At 44.5% G+C, this 19,874-nt stretch overlaps 1 protein-coding gene and 1 long non-coding RNA gene across 2 annotated transcripts; one reads left to right on the plus strand and one right to left on the minus strand.

The window, feature by feature from the left end:
- Nucleotides 1–4,042: 4,042 nt before the first annotated feature.
- Nucleotides 4,043–9,604, plus strand: LOC136195883 (uncharacterized). The gene is made up of 11 exons (XM_065985373.1): nucleotides 4,043–4,140; nucleotides 4,189–4,366; nucleotides 5,470–5,929; nucleotides 5,982–6,229; nucleotides 6,298–7,395; nucleotides 7,453–7,667; nucleotides 7,904–8,026; nucleotides 8,083–8,309; nucleotides 8,363–8,936; nucleotides 8,998–9,173; nucleotides 9,241–9,604. Exons 5-11 carry the CDS (start codon nucleotides 6,420–6,422, stop codon nucleotides 9,494–9,496), a joined length of 2,547 nt encoding a protein of 848 aa, XP_065841445.1. The 5' UTR covers nucleotides 4,043–4,140; nucleotides 4,189–4,366; nucleotides 5,470–5,929; nucleotides 5,982–6,229; nucleotides 6,298–6,419; the 3' UTR covers nucleotides 9,497–9,604.
- Nucleotides 9,546–10,367, minus strand: LOC136195884 (uncharacterized). Its single transcript, XR_010672006.1, has 3 exons — nucleotides 10,219–10,367; nucleotides 10,121–10,177; nucleotides 9,546–9,839 (listed from the first exon to the last, which is right to left on the minus strand). It is a non-coding gene; the product is annotated as an uncharacterized lncRNA (long non-coding RNA).
- Between the last annotated feature and the right edge of the window lie 9,507 nt (nucleotides 10,368–19,874).

Consider the following 19,874-nt stretch of genomic DNA (forward strand, 5'->3'; position numbering starts at 1 on the left):
GCTCAGCGACAGTTTGCTCAGCTATCTCCTATTCGACTCTGGTGTAGTTCGCCTCTCGTTTCAGACGCGTTTGATGCATGCCGCAACAATAAAACTCCTACTACTACCCTAACGATTAGATAGGAATTAAGTCGCCGTTGCGCATGCTTTTCCACTGAATCCAGCATCGCAAATGCAGACTGTCGTATGGTCGCTTTCAATTATGCATTGTCCGTTATTGCAAGTGTCAATTGCACATGTGCAATTGAGAGCAGATGTTGAGCCGTTCGAGCTTGTTACAAGATCTGGTGGACAATCGGTACAGTGAGTGCATGGAACCGCCTCGATCGCTGTACTGCCCTCTTGGAGATGGGCGACAGGGATAGAGACTAAAATCTTCACTGTACATTCCCGGGGGGCATGCACCTCTTCAGGTTCAATATGTATACAAGTTCGTGGGAATAAAGCAATAATCCTGGTAATATTCTAAATGGAACAATGAGTTTTTGCTACCGACAATTCGATGATCGCTAAGGGCGCTTCATTGTTTTGGAAACATGCTATAGTATCTTTCTAACATAATCCGCGTAAGTACTGCCATAATTTTTGTATTGTCCTCTTTGTCTACAGTGACAGCGATGCGTCCAAATGCATGCATGCCGTTGGATGCCAATCGTGATCATAGTTTCGTTGCGATCTTCAAGACATGTTTTTCCTTTGCCATGCACTTTGAAGCTCCTCTGCCAATTTTTCTGTAATAGATTTTTCAGCTGTAATTTCACGTGGGCAAAACGTGATCAATACGTTCACTTGTTGATGAGCCGAAGCATACGTAAAAAATGTCATCGCAGAATGAGCTTGTCGAGTGAGTTGGATGCTTCTCCTTCTTGTCATCATCGCAGCAAAGACGTTTCTACGTTGCCGTCATAGGTACGACATTGTCGTTGATCGTCGCCATCCATAAGGAGTTGACGTATTACGTATGACTCTTATTTTTTGAGAATGCATCCGTGCTCGTCGCAGAACTTCGATAGTGTGCACGGGTCCTTGCACCTTGCACTAGGGTTTAGTTGTGGTTTCTAGCAGATCAAACGCCATATACTAGAGAATGATGGCCCGGTGTTCACCGTGTTGCCATCATGCAGAGCCTCCTACCGTTTACCGTACGCGAGTGCATTACATAGTGTGACGTCATAAATTTTTATGTTGCTACATATTCACGTAGTCATCACTGCCCTTAGCCCCTACAGCTTAGTCCTACCTACATACTGTACATACTTATATAATTGCAATGTTTTTTCTAATTACGCGCTTTTCTGACGTATTGCATTTCATAATTTGCTCTGTATTTGAAGACATATGCATGTGTACGGGTCGTATTTTCTGTTACGCGTACATACCCACCCACATACTATACATGAGTGGATACTTTTGATTGTGACGTCAGAGCGTGACAATCAAAACTGTCGTTTCGGTTTCTTAGGGCATTTATAACACGGAAAATAGCACAGATCAATTGGAAATAAGGGTTTCTAAGCAATTTTTCCGTTTATGAAAGAAGAAACGCTTTATTCGCGCCGTAAATCGCCTTTTTTGGGGCACCGTTTTGGGCCCTGTGTCGCGCGTGCGCTGTACGAAAAAACGGGGTTTTTCATTTACGTCACAATACCGAGCGTGACGAACAGACATACATACAGACAGGGCAGGACGGAGTTTCAAACACGCATGCGTCGTAGTTAGGGTTACTCCCCGCCTTCGAATGTTCTCCGAAAGCGCTGAATTTACCCTATCTAGCCCCTGACAAGTGCATTTTCTCTGGCGAAAATGCACAAATATCACAATGCTTCACTGAAACAAACACGCATCGAGCGGGGGCCCTCGTACGAATAGTATCGTCTACAAGTTCTATTTTTGTCGCCCAGCTTCCCCCAAAACGACAGTAGTGTAAATAAAAAGCAGTATTCTTTGGCTTTGACGCTAAAAGGAAGCTGTTTTTACTTATCGTATTTTAGCAAAATTCGAAACACCGTAGGTCGTTAGGCGCGATTGAGGCGCGACTCAGCTATTTTTCAAGCGCATTTACAAATCCCTACGCTCTCGTAAATTTTAGAAGCTATTTATAGAGAAAACGTGCGGTTCCTAGTGCGTTCGGCGGTCCTAAAACTTTCAAACCGCTTTTTCTCGATTGACGTCCCCCTCAACTAAAATGACGTCAGGGCTAAAATCAAAGCTTATTCATTGAAGCTTCGATATGCGTAATCTCAAGCTTAGCCAATTCGAACTCGTCTTAGCCGAGCCCTTTTTCTTTCACAAGGTCTCCATGGAACGTTAACTATTTACTTCATTGGCTGATTTAAGGCGCGTGCGCGACAAGGTGTGCGTCATTGGCTCTCCGCCCATTGTTACGTACAAGCACTGGTACATGCGCATTTGAAACTCCGTCCTGCCTACAGACAGACGGACAGACGGACAGACGGACATACATACACTTCTGGCCCTAAGATCACGTTTGAGAGAGCCTCCCTCCGCCGTTATACGGGCTCCACCCGTACAACTAAGGTGGTCGGCTCCATTATTGTAGTCGTCGTTTCGCGAAGAATGATAAAGGAAATGAATCGGAATCAATCGGATAAATAACGAGCACGTGTTAGAGTTCTTATTGCGTCATCAGCGATCCCGGATAACGTTGCGTCGTTTTGTCGAAGCAGATGAGCGCCGCAGAACAAAATCCAGCCGATTTCGTTCCCCTCCCACCAGGGCGCGCGCGGGCTTCGCCCGCGCGCCCTGGTGGGAGGGGCTCTCAAACGTGATCGGCCAAAATCGGAAAGTGTGTGTCTGTCTGTCTGTCTGTCTGTCTGTCTGTCTGTCTGTCTGTCTGTCTGTCTGTCTGTCTGTCTCTCTGTCTGTCGGTAACGCTCACGTCACAATCGCTCTTAGGCCAATCACACACAAAGGTGCCTTTATGACATCACATTCATTGTGATGTCATAATCTCCCGTATATTTCACAATAATATACCAAAAAGGTGACGTCACAGTAGATAGCAACCCCGGATGGTGTTCAATAGTTTTCAGCATAGATACTAGATACTAGAGAATGATGGCCCGGTGTTCACCGTGTTGCCATCATGCAGAGCCTCCCACCGCTTACCGTACGCGATTGCATAACATAGTGTCACGTCATACTTTTATGTTGTCACAGTCGTTAGCTAATACAGCTCAGTCCTACCTACATACTGCATGTTTGCAGTGTTTCCTAATTAGCCGCTTTTCTGACGTACTGTATTTGATAATGTGCTCTGTATTTGAGGAGGACCTATGCTTGTGTACGGGTCATATTTCCTGTTACCCGTACACGCGTACATACCCACCCACATACTGTACATGAGTGGATACTTTTGATTGTGACGTCAGAGCGTGACAATCAAAACTGTCGTTTCGCCTTCTCAACGCATTTATAACACGGAAAATAGCACAGATCAATTGGAAACATTGGTTTCTAAGCATTTTTTCCGTTTATGAAAGAAAAAACGCTTTATTCGCGCCGTAAATCGCCGTTTTCGGGATACCGTTTTGGGCCCTGTGTCACGCATGCGCTTTACAAAGTAAGGGTTTTCCTATGTGACGTCACAATACCGAGCGTGACGCACAGACAGACTGACAGACATACATACACTTCCGGCGCCTAACATCACGTTTGAGAGAGCCTCCCTCGCCGTTATACGGGCTCGCAAACTGCGTTTGCCACCCCGTACAACTGCGGTGGTCGGCTCAATAACAGCACTGTTATATCTATGTTTGATAAACATAACGGGCACATAACAGTGAGCTTATTAGTAACGTTTATGAACGCAGTAAAGGAGCACGTTGGGTTTGTCGTGCTGCGAGCTTCGGCAAACCCAACTGCGAGCTTAATGGGCCTCGTGACACAATCACCTGAAAAAGTTGGGCTGGGGAGGGGTAGCTCTGTGTAGCATGAGATTTCAAATTAGCTTATTGTAGGGTTTTGCGGAAAATAATGCATGTCATGGTTAGGCAGGCATGCAGTGTGATGCACAACTAGCGAAAAGAGGATTTGAAGAAAGAACCTCTTCTTTACGATTGGTGGTTCTGAGACACTGCTTTCAAACAGCGGGCACATCATAGAAGAAAGTCACACAAGGTATATCAATTTTTCTTTTTTAGCAATCATGATATAAAACTTTTCAAGATTGAATTGACTTCGGATGTGGCACCGGTTTGGCTTCACACACTTCATTGCCTAGCCAATGAAGACGCGTCTGCCCGCGTCATTCTTTCTGGTGGCCAGTCTGGAGTAGAATACAATCCAATAATTGAAACAATTGTATTTGGTAATCGAAACAATGCTGAATGCGAGATTATTTACGGTGAGTTATTATAACAGGTCCCTCAAACGAATCTTATCCCTGATGTACTACATAGCAAAAGATCATGGCCGTATGACACGTTGCAGGCAACGTGTCATACGGAGCGTTGCTTAATTCGTTGCATACGGTCTTGACACGCTACGTCACAACGAAAGCCAGCCCCTTATTAACCAATTACCTGGACACGTTTTCAGGAGCGTGCCTCTGGAATCCGCCCTAATTGGCATCACGCGAGCCACCTTTTCAAATAATTATATATTTTTATTATTTACAAAGTACTCTTTACAGCCATAGCGACTAAAAATCCTGATTCTTCGTGCACTACAAAAAATCCTAACACTATAAAAATACAGGAATGCACTGTAAAAAGTTCTAACCTTTAGCTAAACTAAGTACGCTGCTTATCTCTACGAAAATGGAAATGCTAAAGAAAAAAAGAATTAGTCTTCCCCACCGTGCCCATCTTACTTTTCCTGTCACTGGCCCAGTGATCCCTGCATTTCGACCTTTCTAGCTGCCACAGCAATGCATTTACCTACAGATAATACGCCGAAAGTGGCTCCCAAGGTCATACCGTTGCTTTTCGCGTCGTATTCCGCGCCGAATAACGCCACGGGTTCCTCGAAACGTGCTATCTAGAACGAAAGAAGCACTTTTCGAGCCGGTAGCCTCTTAGCGACGCTGTAGAGCGAAATTAGGACGCTGTATGGCTTACCTCGACCGCGGAAAGTGGGCCAAAAAGACCGTCGTTGCCTCGCCGTCGTTACAGCATTGCTAAAAAACCAGTTTAGTTACTTCGCGTCGGTTATCTACTGCTTCTAATCAGTTGGACGATCCGTTCGCGTTCCGTACACAAACTTGGCGACCGTTGACCGTTTGAATAGCGTCTACGCGCCTGCAGTAAAGAACGCTGCGCGTGCGCGAGCCCAACCCTCGTTGCCAGCCCGACCGGTCAAGACCGGCCCACCGGCCCGACCCCTCGACATAACCTAATTAATCTAGTTAGGCGTACAGACCCAACCTCCTTGACACACTAAAGTCCCGGTCAGTCTGTGCAACGTTGCAGGCAACGTTGCACAGACTGATGATCTTTTGCTATGTAGCAAGCACACGTGCAGACTGCTAGTGGGACCCCACGCCCTAATGAAGTATCTACATAATGCAGTCTACCTTGTTTGACCAAAACTCTTAGTAACTGGCTTTCGAAATTAGCCTGTAACGTTACGCCACCGTGACGTCATGCGACAGTCGACGTCACATGTGACTTGTGACGTCACGATCTTTTCCGAACATCGACTCGGGGCACCGTTTTTGGGTGACCTGTTTTAGTCCTGCTACTTTTTTTGGCGTTTTTTAGAACGGTTAGCAGCCTTCTAAGCAGAAAACAAAATCCCACATCCGGGTAGACTACGGTCTGTCTCCGTGGCGAATGGGGCAAAATCTGTGCTGGCAGACGCTGCAGATGGCGCAAAGGCGCGTGTAACACGTCCACTGTACTACGTATCATCCGAGTTTGGACTCGGCAAGTCGAAGTCGATCAGGACTTCTACCTCCTAGCTCCTGGTTAGCTACGTTTAGAACCGAAGGCTTTTGTGTTACTCGGTAATCTTCTTAGGCATATCGATGGTCATTCAGATACTGAGGAGGTGCAGCGAGCGAAAGGAGCCTCTTTTGAGGAACCTCAGCCCCGACGACAAAAATGAGACGTTTCAGGGATAGTAGTATCCCTGGGCGTATGTACTTCTCCAACGAGTCGACGCACCGCTACTCAAACTCAGAAGATAGCCAAGCGTCATCGAAAGGTTTTTTTCGAGGGGGCGCGGTCGGTTCGATGAACATGCAGATTCGCGCATCCGCTCCCTGGTAGGCAATCCCGCGTCGATCGCTTTCGCGCTTACTTTTGTACCATTTAAAACGACTTTTCCTCGCAGCTACTACGATGTTGACGGGGGTTTATTCGGAGGGGGCACTTATTAAATTTACCTTTTCACACGGTGACGTGTTACACGTGATCAAGTGACGTCACCCGCATAAGCTCTATAGCAACGTCACGATGTCGCTTTCTTATAATGCGCTCTTCTTCGCCCTGCTGACGCAAGTCGGGCAAACGTCAACTGTCGTCTCGGCGGAGCCTTCCCTTCACAGACATGCGGCGAATAACCTCGAAGACGCGAATTGGACGGTGATCGCTCAGAGTCCCTTGCGCTTGCGTCGAGATTTTCTCGCGCCGAACAATCAAAATGCACCTCTTTCTGAACACATGCACGTGTTCGGAACGATTGTGAACAAGAAGTCTGAGTCCGTGCGTTGCGAAGGCGTACTTCTATCAGATCGGATCGTACTGTCTGTCTCTAAGTGCTTTGTGAACTACCACTCGAAAGTACGCATTAGGGCGACGGCAGATCCAAAAACGCTTGCGTTTAAATTTCTTCAATCTACCTTTTCGATCGAAGATTATACGTTTCGAGAGGATTTCCCTTTCTCGGTTGCACTTCTCAACGAATCGACTCGATCTTCACACGTACCTCACGCCTACGCGTTTCCTATGTGGGCTGGCGAGTGGCAGACAAAAGATGCGAATTGGCTCATCTTGCCGGAGCAGGTTCGACTCCATCCATACCGTCTCTCCTCCTATTACACGGCCAAGAACGAATTGAAACAAACAATTCGCGACGCTCTGAAATCGTGTCAGTTTGAAAATAAAGCTGAACTGATTGCTCTCAGATGCCGAGGTAAATTTGCTATTTACGATGGCGCTTCGTTTTTCCGGCAAATAACGAATAATCCACTTACTCGAGCTGTTGCCGTGCCGGCTCTAGTACTCAAAGACAAGTCTTTTGAGTCTTGCTCTGAGACAAAATCGCATAGGGATTATTTCAATTTGGACCTGTCAACGTCGTTTAAACCCGAGGGGGTTTACTATTGTGGGCCTCGGTTTACATACTGTGACGCTCGAAACATTATATATGAGGCAAACAAATTGGGCGTGTCAGTAAGCGACTTGAACGTCATTCCCAACGGACGTATATGTAAGTAATCGTAATTGTCTACTCCTTCTTTTATTTATTCTGAATTTAAACATATAGTTGGTACAATGAATATTAACGGAGTTTCGAGGTTTGATCGAGATGTTGGCTCCGCTGCTAAGCAAACGTTGGTCAACATTATTCGGGCAACTGACATCATGGCAGTTCAAGAAATTCCCGACATGTCTAATCAATTGGATGATGAGCTGAATAATCTCGGCTATGACAGAGCGTCTTTTAGGAGGCCAATCATTTCGGTCTTACCTGATGGTCGCGTAAGTGCCTTACTTTTAAAAGTATCCTCAATGACTCCATATATTTTGAGACGCTTGTCAAGCGCGACATCTAAGCCTATAATATTACGATTACTTCTAGTTATGTGGTAGTTCTCCCTGTATTCGCTCTTAGTTCCAACCGTTTTCTCACTTAGATCATTACACCTGTTATTGACTAGTAGTGCTCTCATGCATGTATTTTTTGCATGCATGTGATGTGAACATTTTCTTTATAGAAACAACGTTATGAAAGCGGGACGGATTTCTACTACAGACGCGGTGTTGTAGACACAGAAGATTGTTTTGAAGTTCGAGTTTCCAATGGTGTCAGCGCTTATGGCATGTATTGTCGATTTAGGGTATGCATGAGAATGCCATGCACAATAATTGTTTATCTCTCTCCTTTTCATTGCAGTATAAACCCACACAAAAGAAAGACCGACAGTGCTTTCACTTTTTCAGTATTCATTTGACGTACAGCAGTTTGACTAAAAGACGAGCCGAATTAGGAAATCTCCGAAAGCAAATTGATCGATTGAGCTCCACAACGCCTGAGTGCACAAACGTTTTGATAGGAGGCGACTTTAATATTGGAGCAAAAACCAACGCAATAGTTGAAATGCACGACGTGATAAGGACGCTGTGCGTTACCAAGCAACGCTTTTAAAAGTCGTAATGTCTTTTTTATTGTATAGGTCAGACATGCGGTTCTACGATACCGGAGATACCACTCCAAAAGATAGCAATAATAGACCGGAATCTCACTACGATCATCTGCTCGTGAGTCACAGTATGCGTCTACTTCACCGATATTATCCGCCAGCCCTACCAGGCAAAAGACTCAATGAACTTTACAAGAAATTTGTTTCCGTTTCAAATGTCCGAAATGAGCCTGTCGCGCGAAGCTACGATCTCAGCGATCATTTGCCTGTTCGCTTTCAAGATCCGCCTACAGGAGCAAAAATTGGAACGTGGAATCTGCTAAACTTTAATGTGTTTGACGTCGATGAGCCAGACGAAAAAGAGTTTGTCTACAGTGGAGCGTATACGGGTGTCTTTGACCGTTTCCACATCCTAGCGCTTCAAGAGCTTTCGGGTTTCGCGTCGAATCTGTACGGAAAAATGTTGAAAGTGTCACCCGTTACGAACGAACTCGGCATTGCGTACGACTCGAATTATGTGACTCTAGTTGAATGCAGCGACTTGAAAGTTCCTTTTCGTCGTGGGATGTTCGGATGCACATTTGAAACTAATGGCATGAATAAGAAGGTAACGCGTTATATAACCGTATATATACAGTTTGGATGTAGGACTCTTATTTTTCTCTCAGCGAGTCACAGTCTTTTCTGTCCATGTCCAAAATGCCTTCAGTACATTGAAAACGGGCAGACTTTATCAAGCTCGCGCACAGGAGTTTGCCAAAGAAGAAGCAAAAAAAGGTAGAGACGTAGGAAAGGTCTACTTAGCTGGCGATTTCAATATAAACAAACCGTTCGGAAGTGAACCGTAAGAAGAAACTGCATGGACTTCGTCCTACGCGATTCGTCGATAAATGAAGTTCTATTTACTATAGGTGTAAGCACAGGGACGGCAATTCGAACTGGGAGTATACTAGGATTCCATCGAAACATATTCGCGACTACGTTTGGGACAGTGAAAGATATACGCCGGGAATTGAAAATTGCGAAGTAGTGAATCCCGAGCTCATGAAAGATAACGACGGGAATTACATTATTCCGGATGGCAGCACGGAAAAAATGCCAGTGTTTGCAAGTTGGAAAGAAATTTCCGATCATCTACCGGTCATGGTTCAGTTCAATACCGACTAACCCTAACTTTCAGCACTCGTACGTAGACGCGTACACCAATTATGTGTTCTTTTCGTTACGTTTGCAATCTCTTTCTGGCTGGAAAAATTTGATTTGTGTAATAGCTTCTGTAACCCTTGAATCTTAGCCTCGTTCCCTATAGACATAGTCTATATAAACACGTGACGTGATTTTCGTGAAACGGCAGGACGTAAACGGACTTGGGAAAGCCGTTTGTAGAAACCTGTAGGCGTCTGCAGCGTTTCTTTTTTCTTTTCCAACGCATGCTTTCTTAATTAATTTCAACGTTCGCTCGATCTCTGTGCATGCGACGTATGATGTCTCTCCTGTGTCCCGCACTAGTCTACAAAGAGAAAGTCAGGGCTTTGGCAAGGATTTTTTCAGTGTCGGAAGAGAGTCTGGAATAATTAAAGGACCTAAGAAAAATTTTTAAGGGCTGTGGTTACTTATCTTTAGTTAAAGAATCAAGAGAGTATGCTGCTAAACGAGTAGGCAATCTCTCGCGTGCAATAATTACTGCAATAAGAGTAGATCGTCTCCCTTGCAATAACTATTGCCATGTATATGTATCTATCCGCAGCAGAGGCTGTGATTGCACATAACATATAAACACGTGACCATCACCGAATTGATTCGAAGAGCTTCGACGTCGAACAGATCGCGGTAGCTTGTTTCTGGGAGCTATAGAGGCATCCTTCGAATGAAACGCTTCGGATGCTTACTCGAAAGAGCCTAGTTGTACGAAGAAACTTCAAAGGAATTTCGACGTCAATTTGGGTCACTTTTCGTCCTTCGATGACGCTTAGCCGGCTTCTTAGCACGAGTTTGGCGGTGTAGCGGCACGTCGACTCGCAGAAGAACGGCCCTGAGTTCGTCGTAGACTGTCTTGTATAGCGCGCTAACGCGCATTAGAATCTTTTATGACAATATTATGGCGAAGGGAACAATTGGTCTCTTTTTCATGATATAAATGCCTGGTTATATTTTATTTGTCGACGGCTCAGTTTCAACAGAATTATAAAAGAACTTGAGTCAACAGGATATCCATATATTGCTGTATACAGTAGAGTAGTGAGGCAGTCGCGTACGCGAATGCACGCTCCAGCAATTCTACTTTTCTTATCACCACAAAGTGCTGTTACGTCTTCTCCGATGGTACTCTCCGAATCGGTCGATGGAAAGTGATCGTTGATACAGGCCCGGCGGAGTAAATTTTGGGTTACTAGGGCCACATGAGAAGGGGGTCGGGGGGCTCCGCCCCTAGAAAAATTTTTAAGAAGTGTGGTCCTCTAGATGTAGGAACAGCTTCATTAATTAATACACTATGCATGTATTTTCATAAAATTGTTCTACTGCTCTCAAAGTAGTTATCGAGGCTCCCAGATCGCTATCTGAATCGGTCACTGCCCTTTCTACCAAAATTTTTTCAAACCACTTAACTAACTAGTTAGTTTTTTCCACATGCACATTAGTTGAAAAGCTGAAAGAGCTTTCACAGATTGCGTTTGTACGTAGACTGGACAATATATACCTTTACACTAAGACTAACTATGAACAGAAGCAAGACTCTGAGCAGGCTTTAGGAAAATTTATAAAATACTTAATAACTCGTGCACTTTTAGAAGGAACTGAAATGTTACGCAGCTTTGATGCTGCATTACTAGACTGTACAACAGGCATGGCCAGGGCTGTTGAGTTGTCTGATCTAAATTCTACCAATATAGGGGAGAGGCTCGTGTTTTGTCATTACTAGAGCCTCAAGACACAAGATCAGTGCATTTGCATGGCGATTCATTGGTCGGGCCATGGCCCGACCCAACTAGCCACTCCGCCGGGCCTGTGATACAAGCGAAGAAGGCGACCAAAATAAAATGTGCCCGTGTGGGCGCCCCAGACGTACTTTCGTAACGTCTTAAAAATCGCATCCTATCGCCGAAATGCCTCGTCGCCAGAGACATCAAAAGCGCGCGCTTTGCTCTTCATCGATGTGGCCGGGTGCATGGCTTTACGTGGACTTACTCGCCAAGGACGTCGTCTTGGACCAAGCTCTCGGTCAAACAATTTGATTTCCTATCCCCATGGCGCCATCGGCGACCGAGAATATTGTTCACTCGTTTGATTCTAAGAAGAGATGCATATTGTCTCAATGCCCAAAGGTTATCTCTGGCTCCTTGGGTAGTTTCTGTTCGCCTTGTGCATTGTCCAAGTCCGGTTTCTTTAGATCAAATTTCGGTTTCAACTAGAGACTTGCAAAAGGACACAAAGACTTTACCTACGCTCATAAATACCACCCCGTTCTGACACACACACACCTCTCTCCCTGAGCAACCTGCAATGTATGTAGTAGATACGTGCTTTAAAATAATCGAGCATTCCCGGACAAAGACGTCAGGACATATGGGCTTGTTTCATTTGACTTCAAGTAGGCATCGATAAATTCAGCTCTAGTTTTATAAAAGTAAAGCTAAAGGATGATCCAAACGCTTCAATTCCTCATCACATTCTCCTTTGGCATCGGCGTGTCGGCTATTAAATTTAATTAAACGAAAAGCGCTATACGGGTAATCGACGTCCCAGATACAGGAATTCTCGCTAAAAGTACTAAAATGATAAAAGACAAGGCAGAATGAATTAGACGACCCCCGTTAAAACTACAGCGCATCGCGTAACAATAAAAAAATTGGAAAAGAATAATTAATCAATAACCCAGATCACGTAAAACTTGTTTAACAGCACTTACTCCAAAGACTTCCTCTGCAGCAAGCCGATGAATGACGGGTCGTTTTAGAAGAGCTTTACAGATGCTCTTTACAGTTGCATCTGAACCATTGCAAATGTGACAGCTGTTTAGCATGGAGTAGACACGTTCATTGGGATTGCCTCTGTACTTCTCTTCCAACGCTGCCACGCTTTCTTTCTCTCCTGGCAATCGACAAGCAACGTCTTTCCACTGGTCAATGAGTTTTGGAGCCAATTGCTCAAGCTCTTCGTCCGTCACTTTTTGATCAACTTCTCCATCGCTTGAAGCATTAGAACCTTTTAATTAAAAGAAATTAATTTATTAAAATCATGATTAGATTAAAATATATTTACACGCTGCATGGGATCCCTGGTCAATGGAACTTCGTTGAGGGTTGGTGGCAAGAGAATCAATGGGTTGCCGGTGAGATTCCCGTACTACTTTTAATTCAATTCTAAAAAAGTGTAATCAGATATGTTTATTTATTTATTGATAGAAATTCACTTTGTGGTCTGAAGATGAATGATCTCTTTCTGAAGATCTCTGCATTGAATTTAATAGTATTTATCCTTAATGGCAAACATAGATACAGTATAAGAGTATACTGTGCTGCAAACTATTGAACACAATCCGGGGTTGCTATCTACTGTGACGTCATCTTTCGGGGGAATTTCGTTCAAAATACGGGAGCGTTACCGACAGAGAACCACGCTTGCAGATTTTGGCTGTTCACGCGTTTGAGAGCCCCTCCCACCAGGGCGCGCGCGGGCTTCGCCCCCTGGCACGCCCTGGTGTTCGGGGATCTATGCAAAGCGAGAATTGAACATCCTTAGAATTCAACCAGTTACTCTCCTCTGATATTCCAAAATGCTTTCTTTTAGGTTCATTCGTACTCATTAGCAGCAATTACATAAAGTTCTATGACGACGATTTGAGCCCTGGAGCGATGATGACGCACGCGTTTAGTTAGTCCTAAAAACATTGACTGTAGCCGCAGAGTAGCGCACGTACGCGCAAGTATGGTTCCCCTTCTTTCCTTCCTTCTTCAGTTGACGCTCTTGTCTACCCGCATACTCTGCGGAGAAGGAAAAGGTAAAGAAAGCGGCTTTGTTCGTAGGCGAACGGTACTTCGCCGAGCCGACGAATGGAGCAGAAACAGGCCCGTGCGATCGTCCCAAACTGCCTATGCGGAATGCGATCAGTGCTTTATAACATATCGCCGAAACCCAACGTCCACAGAGGCAAAAACTCGAATTCTCTACATTCACTCCGACGGGCTTACGTGGATTTACTCGCCAAGGACAGCGTCGTGGTCGCTTTCTGATGTACAGAGCATCGAATCATTCAAACAGTTGAAAGGCCAGTCAATTATTAGTCTCTGCGAAACTCGACTCGTTTTGTTCGGTGGAAGTTATTTACAATATAGCAAGATTGGCATTAGACCAGTAAACGACACATGGATTTTTGACGGTGAAACCGAAAAGTGGATTCACCTTCAAACGCTTGGTCCATTACCCCGAGCTCGCTTTAATCACTGCGCGTTTTCGTTTTATCAAACGAATAGCTTGTGTTCCTGTAAGGATTCCCTAATGATATTTGGAGGGATAGCGCCTCGGGACAGACTAAGCGACATGTGGGAGCTTCGTTGTGTAGAAGACATAGACAAGAATAACTTAAAATATCGGTGGATTGAAATTGACGAAATGGGACCAATAAAACCAAACCGCTGCGAGAAAAATTGCCATTTCTGGCCATATACATATAATTGTACCTTTTTCAACCTTTATGCCTTTTCGGCAAACAGCACCCACATTTATTGGCTTCATGGAAGCCAATACGCGTGGATTTTTCATTTGGCTACAGCGAGTTGGTCTTTTGAAAGGATAATCGATACTTGCCCAAAAAGCGAACGTATGGCACCCAACAACCATTTTGGAGCAACGTACAATAAAGAACATCAGCTGCTCATCTACAAAACAAATATTGGACTACTAGGATTGTACAACTTAGAGGCTCGTCGAATTCATTGCGTAAACCACAGTTTATATGACGAAGCATATGAAATCATCATGGAATTGGATGAAAAAATTTATATTCAAGCATACCAAGATTATACTAACGAGATAGAATTTTGGGAATCGAAAACCGAGAACCTGTTTGAAGAATTAAAAAGGACATCATCCGATGAGATACTTGTTAATTTTCGAAAGACCGACTTTCCTAAACTTTATCCCACTCTTGACACAATTATTAAAGAAACAATGACCAACTTTGTCTTGGACAACTATATTTATCAAATAAAGGGATCTCAAAATGAAGACATGAAAATGTGGATATTAAATTTAGACTCCCTCATGTGGACATCGTACGATCCAGATCAGGTGCCGGGAATAAAAGCAGCGTCAAAGTACGATATGATTGAGGGTGCATTTTCTGTCACAGTAAATGGGCGCATAGCTTATTTCGGAAGTAACCACGGAAGCAGTTCTAACAAAACAGACGATCTTTGGATCTACACTGTAAATGTACGACAATGGCATACGGTTGCTCATGAAGGAATGGCCCCAAGAAAAGTGACGTCCTACTCGACAATGAATTCAATGAACAATGGCTCGCTGCTTCTATTCGGCGGCATAGACAACAGAACAGGCTCGTTTTGGATGATAACTGTCAATTATGACAGTATGAAAGCAACATGGAAAAAACTTCATAGCGACGACAACGAATGGGACACAGCAGCTACCGAGATGGTCAAGCCAGTTTTGGAATAAGTCTTTCTACGTGTACTTTGGTCAGAAAGCTCATTCACGAGGTTGTGATTCGACTATCTACCACGTAAAAATTACCAAGGGTGTTTTAAAATGGCAAACGAAAAATAGCGCTTTATCGTTGTCAAACGAATCCTCGTGCTATCAGATGAGCACAAAATATGGTCGATTCGCTTATGGTACTGTAACTGCCAGCGGGTTAGACTATCAAATAGTTGTAGCAAATCTCAGCCAAAAGAACATCACTACGGTAACAGCAGGTAGATCTCTCCTAGAGCTATATCGGTGCCAGTAGTCAATCTTCATAATGTACTATTCGTTCTACAAATTCAAGAAATAATAAATTCCGAACGGCATCTCGTTTAAAACCAAACGCTTTAGATCGCTTCGACTTCACGAGGTGCCACCCTGGAACGTACAGTATCGATTACGGCCTCTATCCGTGTCGTCCATGCCCAATTGGACAGTAGTACAATAGTGAATACGGTGCAGCAAATTGCACACGCTGCCCGCCCGGGTTGGTAACAAGCTCAATCGGATCAACGAATTGTACCTGTAGAAAAGATGCTTGCAGTCAGGGAAAATGCGTAGTTCAAAACAACTCTACAATTGTTTGCATTTGCAACAGAGGATTTACTGGCAAAGCATGCGAAATACCGACAATGTATCTCATTGGTATCGGAGTAGGAATCCTACTCTTCCCCGTGATCTTTTACGCACGAAAACGCATCAAAAAACACCAAAGAGAAGTTAGCTACACAAGAGTTCAATTGGAAATAGCTGAACAAACTGTAGAAGAGTTAGCTAACATTTGGTCAGTTGACAACACACAAATTCAATTTCGACGAATGGTTGGCGAAGGATCATTTGGCAACGTGTGGACTGCTAAATACCGTGATGAAATCGTCGCCGTTAAAGTTCTGAAGATAAAAGTCGACGATTGCACAGAAGAACAACTGAAAGATTTCATGGACGAAAGCGAATTGCTTCGATCTATTTTCCATGCCAATATTGTTCGTTTTATAGGCACAGGAAAGACTGCCGAAGACAAACCATTCATTGTTCTGGAATACATGGAACGCGGCTCGCTGAGAAACGAATTGGACAGAGACTACGCGGAACATCCAATGGAAGTCGGGCTTCAAGTCAAATACGCTCTAGACGCTGCAAAAGGAATGCGCCATCTTCACAGCATCAATCGAATGCATCGGGATTTGAAGTGCGACAATCTTCTCATCAACGAAAAAGGAGTCGTCAAAGTGGCCGATTTGGGTTGCACGAAAATCGCTCCGAAGATCGACGACGACGACGATGATAATGAAACTGTGTCCGTAAGAGGATCACGCGCCGTGGGTACAGCACTGTTTAGGGCTCCTGAAATAGTTCGAGGTGAAATTTACAACACAGCGGTCGACGTTTACAGTTACGGGATTACGTTATGGGAAATTATGACAGCCAAGTGTCCCTATTTCGAAAAGTTTGACGAAGGACTGATGGCTAAGAAAATTGTCGATCAAGTAGTTTACTCCGACGTTCGACCAACATTCCCCATTTACTGTCACAGCGAGTTGAAAAAACTAGCCGAGTCGTGTTGGAATAGGAATTCGTTTAGACGACCAACTTTTGAAGAGGTCGTTCAAAGACTCAAAAGAATTCGGTAAGAAACAGAAGAAAATTTGCATTACATTTTCTAAATTTGGGTATGATTTTGAAGGACCGAAGTGATGTTATGTTGTCCGGAATGAAGGAAAAAGTGAAAATCGTTTATTGATTTTGGTTGCCTTAAAAAATCGCTTACGTTTGTTTTCTTTGTCTCCGTTTGTCTGCATCTGTCCGCGAATTGAACTAACTATTACACTATTGCCTAGATGTCGGAGATATGTTTCCGCTTTCACGGTTGAGTTCCGGATTTCTACTTCCAACTTCGGCTTCAGTTATACGAAAACGATTGTATTCTTGGTGTGTCCAAACTACAAGTAGTATAGAGCGGCTGTTTAACCACAAGCGGACGTGCTTTGTCTGCTTGTCGTTGGAGACGACAAAGTAGGCTGTTCAAGGAAGAAATCAACACGCCTGCCTCCTGCTTTCCAGGTATAGTAGAGGTAGAATGGGTCAACTAAGCCGCTTAGTCAGTGACGTCAAATAGGTGCGTGAGGGGAGAGCGTGCATGGGTCCAATATAAGGGCCCTTGAGAAAACCTTGTCGATTCGCGAAGAGAAGACTCGTTTTGAGTGGTACAAGCACCAACTGGATGGCTTATCACACCTTGAGGGCCGAATCGTCGCAAGTCGTGTAAACCAGGGACGAAATTCTACGAGTCGACGTGCCGCGACACCGCTACACTCGTGCTAAGAAGCCGGCTAAGCGTTGACATCGAAGGACCACAAAGTGGCACTAATTGACGTCGACGTCGCTTTGAAGGTTTCTTCGTATACCGTAATACCCCGCATGTGCTTATAAAATCTGCTAAGCACATGCGCTTATCTTAAAAGCGAAGGTCTGTTCTCTTCCCGTCATCTGCGCTCGCCCGGTATTGTATTGTGGTGTTTGATTAGAAACAGGAATAATAATTTTTCTACTCGCGCATGCGCTTATAAGTGAATCGCAGACAGATTTTTTCAACCGATGAAAAACGCAAATTTTCACTTATAAGCGCATGCGCTTTTATGCGGGGTATTACGGTAATTGGACTATTTCGAATAAGGACTGGTAAGCATCCAAAGCGTTTTCTGCTGCATTTTATTTGAAGGATGCCTCTCAGACACGAGGAGCCGGTCTGTTCGACGTCGAAGCTGAATCTAGCGGGCCCTTCACGAACATTGAGAAATGTTCTAAAGCACGCGGCGGCTGCTAGTTGACGTCCGAGGGTAAGGAGCTAGAACATATTAATTTATACACCGCCCTACCCTACTAGCAGCCGCCGACTAACACCTTAGGGAAATTATGCAATGAGAACAGATGCGTTCTCAAGTATCTGCATTACAACATGCATACTGTTGTCTCTTCTACACTCTTTGCTTCGTACATAATGTGAGAGGCTTCATTCATGCTATGCCACTAAGCCATCGTATGAGCCCCAACCCGTCCTCCATTAGACTGTCAGAAATCGGACCCTATCGTTTAGATTCGGTCGGAAATCGGTCTATGCCCAAAACGAGGCCAGTGGCACAGCAGCAATCAATCTCTTCTATGTACGATGCAAAGAGGCCCGCCCCATAAGTGCATGCCTACACCATTTGGGACCCCAAAGGATCGAATTAGACGAACCTTATGATCCACCGATTCTTCTTTCAGCAAAAACGTTGACGTAAAACCTACCAAACACATTCAGTGAAACAAATTTTCTTATTAAACCTACGATTTTTCTAATTGGCAAAGCGCGTGGGGACGAAAAAAGCAAATGGACCGCGGGTCCGTAATAGGGGCCCCCAAATACGACTTCACTAATAAGTCGCCGACAGAAATAGTCAATTTAAACAGTATTACAATGAGCGACGCGGCGATAGACCCGCGATTGCTTACGAGGGAGCGGATGCGCCGGGGACATTGCGCCATATGATATTACAGTTCCACAAAAAAACATCGTTCTCGCTCAACGAATCGGCCTGCGTCTCTCAGAGGCATCCTTCGCAAAGAGAAAACGAGTCTACTAGTAAAGACAGAAAAGGCGCTTCGAATGCTTGCGTTCATCTAACCATGATCTAACCATCTCTGATCTAAGGACACAGTCACACTACAGTGTGGCAGGACGGAGTTTCAAACGCGCATGTACGAGTACTAGTGCGTAACAATGGGCGGAGAGCCAATGACGTAGCCGTTGTCGCGCACGCGCCTTAAATCAGCCAATGAAGTAAACATTTATCGTTCTATCGAGACCCCGTGAAAGAAAAACGGCTCGTCTAAGACGAGTTCGAATTGTCTAAGCTTGAGACTTCGCAAATCGAAGCTTCAATAAATAAGCTTTGATTTTAGCCCTGACGTATTTTTAGTTGAGGGGGACGTGAATCGAGAAAACACGGTTTGAAAGTTTTAGGACCGCCGAACGCACTAGGAACCGCACGTTTTCTCTCTAAATAGCTTCTAAAATTTACAAGAGCGTAGGGATTTGTAAATGCGCTTGAAAAATAGCTGAGTCGCGCCTCAATCGCGCCTAACGACCCACGGTGTTTCGAATTTTGCTAAAATACGATAGGTAAAAACAGCTTCCTTTTAGCGTCAAAGCCAAAAGAATACTGCTTTTTATTTACACTACTGTCGTTTTGGGGGAAGCTGGGCGACAAAAATAGAACTTGTTTACGATATCATTCGTACGAGGGCCCCCGCTCGATGCGTGTTTGTTTCAGTGAAGCATTGTGATATTTGTGCATTTTCGCTAAAGAAAATGCACTTGTCAGGGACTAGATAGGGTAAATTCAGCGCTTTCGGAGAACATTCGAAGGCGGGGAGTAACCCTAACTACGACGCATGCGTGTTTGAAACTCCGTCCTGCCCTACAGCATAGATATTAGAGAGAGAGGGATTGGCAACTCCCGTTTGTCACGTGACTTTTCGTGACCCTATGGTAGTTACGTTTGTACCCGTATGCGATCGAGGAAACCACGGCAAAATAGGAGATAAAATAGGAAGAAGTGCTTCCCACGTTACTGGAAGTGTACTAAGGAATAGAAACAGTGGCCGCCATGCAGTTTTCTGTCGCTAGAGCCTGTAGAATCGATCCGAGAGCACGCGATCATCTGCGACAGGGTTGCCTCCCTCCCGATCCAATTTTCGGGGTTCTCGGCCTAACCATCTTATGCCTATATAGTTTCTACATGCGGTAGGCGTATTTTTTACCAAATCGAAGAACGCTTCGATGTAGGAGCTCCTTTTT

This window comes from Oscarella lobularis, chromosome 15 (genome assembly GCF_947507565.1).
Source record: "Oscarella lobularis chromosome 15, ooOscLobu1.1, whole genome shotgun sequence".
In the NCBI taxonomy this organism is placed as follows: Eukaryota; Metazoa; Porifera; class Homoscleromorpha; order Homosclerophorida; family Oscarellidae; genus Oscarella; species Oscarella lobularis.